We start from the raw sequence: 9,100 nt of genomic DNA, 5'->3' as shown, positions 1-9,100 counted from the left end.
TCCTGTAAAGTGATTTCATTGGAAAGAAATGGTTGGGATTGTGTTAGCAAAATGGCAGGAGAAATACAGAGCAGGTTACACATTGGGAGAAGCTCATGGACATCTTCCTATGGTTCCACAGTATCTGGGGTAGAGCAGTTTACACATTGGGAGGCATAAGATATAAGTCTGGTCCCTGAAACACTAAATCAACTGTATGGGATTCCATATTTCATTTAGGTTTATAGAATGATGAACTGCTCTAAAAAATAGTGTAACACAGGGCAAATACGTGGATCCAGCTAGTAGGCTGTAGGATCACACTGAAACAGCGCCAGAAATCCATTAAAATGCCTTTATTGCAAACTCAGGGCCTTTTAGCAATTTTTCAGGACATGTCTGGCCCATTATCATGTTTACCTGACATTTATTAACTACCCAATTTATATGCTTCCTTATTTTGAACTAGTGTTGGTGCCAGAACTTCTGTATTTAACTCATTTTTACTGCTTTAATTTTGGAATCAATTCTCCTTAAACCATCAAATTTCACTGACAATCTGCTCATTTTTATGTATTATAGCAATTCATAGACATGTCTATTTATTAAATCTTGTTATTTCTACCAGACAATGCCCCAGAAGAACCAGACGTTGGTCAGTGAGATTGTTCTCTTGGGATTTCAGAATCTCCACAACATCAAGATTCCCCTGTTCTCTCTGTTCCTTCTGATTTACATTATGACAGTTTGGGAGAATGTCCTCATCATAGTGTTGGTGTCCTCCAGCCGGAACCTCGAGTCCCCCATGTACTTCTTTCTGCAGCAGTTGTCTCTGTCTGATTTACTGGGATCCACAGTTATTGTACCCACCCTGCTCCAAACTGTATTGAATGGAGACATTAGAGTGTCCCTTGTAGGCTGTATTTCTCAATGGTATTTTTTTTCCGCCTCTGACTCATTTCAATGTGTCCTTCTAGCAGTAATGTCCTATGACAGATATGTGGCCATCTGTATCCCACTGCGTTACTCTTCTATAATGTCCCACAGGGTTTGTTTTATATTAATTCTCACACCATGGGCTCTTGGTTTTGGCCTTGCAGTGATTACAGTCAATCTTATGGGGACACTACAGTTCTGCAACCAAAATACCATTAACCATTTCTTTTGTGATTTTGTTCCCCTTCTTGAGCTTTCCTGCTCAGATACTTTCTTACTTAAAATTGAGGCATTCTTCTTATCAGTCCCCATGATATTTGTTCCATTTATACTGATTACTGTATCATATGTATGTATTGCCCATGCAATCCTAAAGATAGTGTCCAATACCGGGAGACAAAAAGCCTTCTCCACCTGCAGCTCCCACTTGGCTGTGGTCTCCATATTTTATGGGACTATAATCGCTATTTATGTGGTTCCCCCCAGAAAAGAATCAGAAACCATAAGTAAAGTTCTGTCTTTGTTATACACTGTAGGGATTCCTTTGGTCAACCCATTGATTTACAGTTTGAGAAGTAAAGATATCAAAGAAGCCCTTAAAATGATATAAAGTGAAATTCAGAAATATATAAGGTGAAAATGGGAGGTGCAGTAAGTACATTCACCTTGAGAAAGTGAGTTTGAAGAGTATTCGGGAAAGAACAGTATGTTGACAGCTACCAGGGTTTGCATTGTGCTAATGTTACTAACTCTAACCCATATTTTTTATGTTTAGTTGTATCCACTGTAATCCTTTGATGTATTTCACCTTAAATATATTTTCATGTATATATGGCACAATGGGAAAATAGAAATGTATTCACTGTATAGACAACAACAATTTTTAGCAAAAATATTGTATATTATACCAGGTACATTGATGATCATTTATATGGGATCGTGATGGGAGAAGTGCTGAAAAATTTGGGGCAACAAACCAAATGTCCAGTTTGGTTTGTGCAGGTAGGGGAAAATAGATGCACACTTTGTTTAAGAAATCCTCTGAATCTTGTATATAAGTGATCTGTTTGCATACAATAGGTTGGAGAAAATAATCAACATAGATGACTAGTTGTTGTAAAATAGAATCTCTGGCCAATATTTGGGTTGGATGCTAAATTCTGGATCACTTTGTATTCACACCCACTAAGGTTGTTTCAGATATGATGTGGTGTGAGTTTAGGGGTTTCATCAATCAGTAAGTGTGTAAACTCTTCAACAGATTTAGAATAGTCCAAAATTGAAAATGACCACACCTCCTCTCCTTTCCTATGATATTCCTGCCTGGTGGTGCAGAGAGCCGCACAACACCATATTTCTTGCATTTGGGAAGCTTATCCCTTTTATTTTTCACCACCCGTGTATCAATGTTTTGGGGGGTTTAACTCTAACTCTCTCTTCATCCTGATGAAGGGAGGGTGAAGAAACCCCCCCCGGAAATGTTGATACGCGGGTGGTGAAAAATAAAAGGGATAAGCTTCCCAAATGCAAGAAATATGGTGTTGTGCGACTCATTTCCATTTGCTGTTACATCAATAGATTTAGGCACAATAGAGGGCTCATAAGAACTTATATGAAAAAATGGGTTTCTGTCTGTTGCGTATTAGTTCTAATATGTTCTTTAAGTTTCCTTATGTGTTGAAAATTATGAATCTCTACCATCAAATCTAATTTGTGCAATTTCATAGTGGGGATAAAGAAAAGTTCCTTACAAGGAGCAGTCATCTCTGACTTAAAGGAAAGACTTCCTGAGGGCTCTTTTGGACCTTGTGGTGGAGGTGTTGTATCCGGCCTCCCCTCTTGTGGGGGCATTCTTGTTTGTGGTAGTGGAACCTAAAAAACTAGACCCTGGGGTGGACTCAAAAGAACTGGTGAAGGACCTAGGTGGTCTTCCTTCCTGCCCCTTGTTGGTATGTCACTGTCAGAAGGAGAAGAAGTGTATGGTGAAGAGTCTATAGTAGTGTGTCTAAATGGTCCACGTTGTTTATAGGAGTTTAGCCAATGATAAACTTTCCTATTCTGATATTCTGCTGTCATCATCTGTAGCTTTTGTTGTATTCAAACGTGCATATAGCCAACGTAACGTTTTTTTCCCCTCTGGGACCTTTCTCAAGGCCTTGAATCAACTTTGTCACCAAATACATTCAGAAATTACTAGAGCTTCCAGGCCTTTAAACATCCACAAAAAAAACCCCACTTCAACAAAACATATAACGTAGGCCTTTGACTTCTCAACCCTTCTTCTTTTCCACCCCCACTACTGATTTGCCAGTATCTAAACTGCCAGGACTACACTGGTCATCCCTATTGAACACCTTGTATAATGCAAAAAAATATTTGTAGTAATTGCCATAGGTAATCAATTTGGAACCCAATAGTGTGTGTGTGTGTGGGGGGCATATCAACTTCAAAACATAATGGTATGTTTGTGGTAGTGTGTAAATTGCCTGAATGTGGGCCGTGTAGATACTGTGTTGTTAGTAACTGGAGCAACATGGAAATGTATAAGAGTGAATGTGCTTTTTTCCTCTTATTTGGCGCCACTTGTATGAACTGCTCCTTTTTTAATGTTTAATGCACAACTGAATTCCATATACATATATAGCACACATTTTGTGCTGAGTATCATGTTCAGCTAATAAGTTGTGAATCCTGTGTTGGAGTATAACGGGATCTTTTTGAATATTTGATATATTATGATTGATTATTTTTTAATTACATTTTTTAATTAATTGTTTTTTGTGTTTGTTTTAGGAATTTGTAATTTGTATTCAAACTTTCCTGATAAGAGTCTATGATTAAGTGCATTCAGGCACAAAATGCGTAAAGCTTCTGAGATTCTCTTGATATAAAGATTTTTTACTTTTCTACACTGGTGACCTTGTGGCTCTGGCTACTGCCCATTTACCCACTTGTGTTGCTGATAGAATTACCCTGGAATGACCTCCATGTTCAGGGAGCAGTAACTTCAGGGTCCCCAGGGCAGTTTCACACTGTTCATCAGAAGAGGCAGGATGGATGCACCGGCAATCACATGGAAGTGATGGAGCAGATTGGACCGAAGCACTTTAATGAACTGTGTCGATATGAATTGTCCTTGTGTCCATTGAGCACCCACACTTGGCACCTTCAAACATAAGTATTTATGTAGAGTGAAGCACTGTGAGCTTTATAAATATTTGGTAGAACAGAATGAAGTGATTTAAAGAGGACCTGTAATATATATATTTATATTGCAACATTATCTAATATATCTAATTGACGAAACTGCTACAATAAATTGGCGTGAAAAAGATTTGCAGAGAAAATACTTGAAAAAAACACCCATTGACTTTAATGCCTTTGGAGTGAGAAAAAACACCCACTGACAATTTGTTTGGAGTGAGAAAAAAAATCATGAAAAAATGTCCATTGACGTTAATGTAATAGGAGTGAGAAAAAAGTCGTCAATAGACCCTAATATATTTTGCTACAAAAAAGCCACCCATAGACCGATATAGTTTGCTACAAAAAAGTCACCAAAACATTTGACTGAAAGGCAGAGAAAATATATGACCATACACGACCATACAGGGAATTGTTCCAGCATGTATGGTTTCATCATGAATTTCGGTGCTTTGCAGTTGCCATTTTGCACAACCTTCCACTGCAAAAATTTGCAGCAAAATTATACATGCTGGAAAAACTTGCTCATCACTAAAGCAAGTCTCTGGTCTTCAGTCAAATATCAGTCAAATGATATTATCCTCCCTTCTTCTTCCACATTAACCCATGGGATTTGAGAACACAGGTATTTCTGTTGGTGGTCAGATTGAGTATCTGTGCCTGTCTGTGTAGGCCAGCAATATATAATCTATATATGGTTAAACAGCAACATAGATGCCGATTTATCCTAATCAGGTAAAAGATTGTTTGTGTAAAGAGATCTCGAGTATCTATGTACTACCTAACATCCAGAAATGACTGGTGAAGCCACCAAGTAGCCCAATTGTGTCACGGATAGATTCTGCCTTAGAACCACTTTTTAAATTAGTTGATGGTTATTTGCAACCACTTGTGCCTAAAACTTGTTATATAGACCTTAGTAAATTAAGCCCCAATAGTAATGGGTGAATCCAACCATTTTTGCTAAAAATTCATAAAACAGCAACAAAGTCTCTAAACACATTGGAGTCAATCGGTGTCTGAAACCGACACATCTCACCTCTTGTTGTACTTTGTGTTCGACTGTTTCACCATTATTCTCAAGAAAAACTACTTTAGATTATCATGGGGAATATTAGTGGCAGAGACAAGGAACGTATATGGGTGCAGTCACCAATATTTTTATCCACAAAATTGAAAAGCAGCTATATTTGACTGAATCCAGTTTACAATATGTACGGCCAGATTCAATTCAGTGAGAAAAAGGTTTATCACATGAAAACGCATGGACAAGATGTAATTTGAGATGCAATTCAATTCACAAAAACATGTTTATAATGTGAAAACTCTATTGAAGTGTATGGGAAAAAAACTGGGACTAAATTTGGAGAAAAGATTTTTCTCCTCAAATTGAATCATGAGATAATTTTTTCTCACTGAATTGAATCTGGTGGAATGAAACCCTATTTTACATGTTATCAACCAGGCTTACAATACCTTTAATACCTCTCGCTTGAAAACTCTATTGAAATCTATGGGAAAAAACTGGAACTGAATTCACAGAAAGGTTTTTTTCTCCTTGAATTGAATGTTGTCCATGGGGTTTCATATGATAAACCATTGGGCGAAATTCAATTCATTGAGAAAAGTCATGGACAAGATTCAATTTGAGATGCAATTTCAATTCAGAAAATCTTATCGCACTGTTTATATCATGAAAAGTCTATTGAAGTCTATGAGAAAAAAAATGGAACTAAATTTGGAGAAAAGTTTTTATATCCTCAAATTGAATCTCGTCCATGACTTTTCTTTTTTTTTGTATTTCAAGAAAACTTTATTCATAAAGAATAAACAGGTTTACAATAGATATGCATTGAAATGTCGTATCAGACTGTTACTTAGGTTTGTAAACTATAGAAATTTCAAGATCACTTTTCTCAAAATAAACACATGAAAGTTGAAGTAGATATTGAAATAGTAAGGATTATAAGAAAAGGATGGGACGAAAGTGGGGAAAAAAGAAGGGGAGCTTGGAGGCAAATATCTTGCAAATTAGTAATACATTACAGACTCTTATGTGCATGTAGGTAAGAGATCCAGGGCTGCCAGGTCATTATAAAGTTATCTTTTTTCACTGCTAGGTATGAGGTCAATTCCTCCATAAGGTAAATATCCTTAACGTTGTTGATCCATTCCTCAAAGGTCGGGGAAGCGACCTCTCTCCAGTGTCTCGGTATTAGTATTTTTGCTGCTAGCAATAATTGACTAAGCAAACTATATTTGAATGAATGTTCTGGGGTGTCAGTATGGGACAACAATAGTAATTGGGGTGTAAGATCTACCTGGTAACCTAGAATCTCCCGACATGCCATTTGTACATTATTCCAGAATACTTTTAACTTATCACAAAAAAACCAGAGATGAGATACCGTTCCCACTTCCTCATGACACCTCCAACATGTATTGTCTGGGATCAAGTGCATTTGAAATAATTTGACAGGCATACTATACCATTGCGACAATATCTTATACGAATTTTCTTGAAACCTGTTATTTATGGAGCACTTTGCTAGCAGCCTGAAAATTTTTTCCCATTCACTCTCTGATATATTCAACTGTAGTTCCTGTTCCCAGGTTCTAGTAAAATGCGGCAACGTAGGATATTTCTTTTGTATTATCAATTTATAAAGCGTTGATATTAAATGGTGTGGAACAGTTTTCCTATCACAAAGGGTTTCGAACTCCGTCAATAAACGTTTGGCTCGTTGGAGCATTGGGTTCAATTGTAGAAAATGTTGGATTTGACAATACCTCCAATCGTCCCTGTCATCCCATGTACTTTCAGATTCCTTGATTACAGACTCAGAAGTTTCTGGTTTGAGGACATGTTTTAACTGTAAGTGTTGTACTCCAAAAGCTGATGCCATTCCCTTGTCCAGAATTCCCGGCATGAAATTCAGATTTTGACTCATAGCAGCTAATGGAGAAGGATAGGGGATAAGCCTATACTTTTGGTTAAAATAAAACCAGAACGTTTCCAAGGCTAATGTTTGAGGATTACCTTTCAGGTTTAAGGCTACATGTTTCCCTTTATTCCAAAGAATGTTATTGACGGGGAATTTATCTTCCAGACACTTCCATTGTTTTGTAGAGCGAGGATTAGAATGTTCAACCAGTTTCGCTAACAGACAAGCTTGGTAGTATGAATAAAAATCTGGGAGGCTTAGACCCCCTCTTCCTTTAGGTTGATACAAGATAGACCTACTAATCCGAGGACGTTTATTGCCCCATACAAAGTTGCATATAATAGTACGTCCATGACTTTTCATGTCATGAGATAACTTTTTTCACTGAATTGAATCTGGCTCATAGTTGGTTATTGCAGGTTTGTGGGTGATATATTGGTTCTTTGTTGAGGCCCTGAGGAACCTTTTACTAAGATGCTGCAATGTGCAAGTGAGAAGCACCCCCACTATTAAATGTACCACAGAGATGATGGCAGTTATTCAGGTAGTTGTCCCTTTACACAGAAGTGGGAATATGAAGCAAAGCTTATTACAAGAGAAGCCTATTGGATTAAGAAGTTTCATACATTACAAGCAGAAGCTTTGAATGATAGCTGGAGTCTGAAATGTTTCTTACAATTATGTTACAATGTTTATAATTTGAAACCAATGATACATCTATTGTACTAATTCATTGTAGTACAACTAAACCTTTACTTTCTCAAGATAAAAGGTCATTTATATATATCACAGATACAGAATATATATGTTATTAAGACAAGTTATAATCACATGCCCAGTATTTGGGGTATTTTGACATTAGTGATATGTGTTATTCATATACTAATAAGTGTTTAAGGGCACTATGCATCTCTTTATTTCTCAAGCTGTAAATAACTGGGTTAACCAAAGGGATCCCTACAGTATATAACAAAGAGATCATTTTGTTAATTGTCTGTGATTGGTTTCTAGGGGGAACCACATAAATAACAGTTAATGTCCCATAAAATATGGAGACCACAGCCAAGTGGGAGCTGCAGGTGGAGAAGGCTTTTTGTCTCCCGGTAGTGGACACTATCTTTAGGATTGCATGGGCAATACATAAATATGATACAATGATCAGTATAAAGGGACAAATAACCACAGGGATAGACAGAATGGTTATTTCTAATTTCACAAAGAAAGTATCTGAGCAGGAAAGTTCTAACAGAGGTAATACATCACAGAAGAAATGGTTCATGGTATTTTGGTCACAGAACTGTAGGGCACCTGCAGCATTTGCAGTTATGAGTACAAAGCTAAGAGCAAGTACCAAGGACCCATGAATTGCTTTAACACAAACCCGGCGGGACATTATAGAAGTGTAACGCAGTGGGATACAGATGGCCACATATCTGTCATAGGACATTACTGCTAGAAGCAAACACTCAAAAGTTTCTGAGGCAGCAAAAAAATAAAATTGAGAGACACAGGCAACAAGGGACATTTTAGTTCCATCATTAATTATAGACTGGAGCAGGCTGGGTACAACAGTTGCAGTCTGCAGTAGATCTGAGAAGGACAGCTGTTGGAGAAAGAAGTACATGGGGGACTGGAGGTTCCGGCTGGTTGACACCAACACTATGATGAGGACGTTCTCCCAAACTGTCATAATGTAAATCAGAAGGAACAGAGAGAAAATTGGAATCTTGAAGTTGTGGAGATTCTGAAACCCCAAGAGAACAATCTTACTGACCAACGTCTGGTTCTTTTCATTCATTTTATGGAGATCATCATTTATGGTCTTAAACATTTTTGATCCATGGGCCAGGAACAAATCTCAAACACATGATAATGCAAGATAGAAAATATTACCATATGGGGACATTCCCTGGAGCACCATTGGTTGCAGAGCTTCTGGCAGCCATCTGCAGGAAAGTTAGAAATACAGGATAAATAGTGATTTTTGGCAGAGATTGCTAAATACAGCGAACTTCAGTACAAGTGACATAACCGAT

At 37.5% G+C, this 9,100-nt stretch overlaps 2 protein-coding genes across 2 annotated transcripts; one reads left to right on the top strand and one right to left on the bottom strand.

The window, feature by feature from the left end:
- The first annotated feature begins 610 nt into the window (after positions 1–610).
- Positions 611–1,525, top strand: LOC108710680 (olfactory receptor 11L1). Its single transcript, XM_018251794.1, has one exon. It carries the CDS (start codon positions 611–613, stop codon positions 1,523–1,525), a length of 915 nt encoding a protein of 304 aa, XP_018107283.1.
- Positions 1,526–7,935: 6,410 nt separating this feature from the next.
- On the bottom strand, positions 7,936–8,862 carry LOC108710543 (olfactory receptor 5G3). The gene has a single exon (XM_018251672.1). The coding sequence runs from the start codon at positions 8,860–8,862 to the stop codon at positions 7,936–7,938; it is 927 nt and encodes a 308-aa protein (XP_018107161.1).
- Positions 8,863–9,100: the final 238 nt, after the last annotated feature.

Source organism: Xenopus laevis, chromosome 3L (genome assembly GCF_017654675.1).
Source record: "Xenopus laevis strain J_2021 chromosome 3L, Xenopus_laevis_v10.1, whole genome shotgun sequence".
Classification (NCBI taxonomy): Eukaryota; Metazoa; Chordata; class Amphibia; order Anura; family Pipidae; genus Xenopus; species Xenopus laevis.
This window is presented reverse-complemented; position numbering and strand designations above follow the sequence as displayed.

What these genes read in the sequence shown, in the direction of transcription:
- LOC108710680 (XM_018251794.1), top strand. Translation starts at nt 611, where the DNA reads ATGCCCCAGAAGAACCAGACGTTGGTCAGTGAGATTGTTCTCTTGGGA.
- LOC108710543 (XM_018251672.1), bottom strand. Translation starts at nt 8,862, where the DNA reads ATGAATGAAAAGAACCAGACGTTGGTCAGTAAGATTGTTCTCTTGGGG.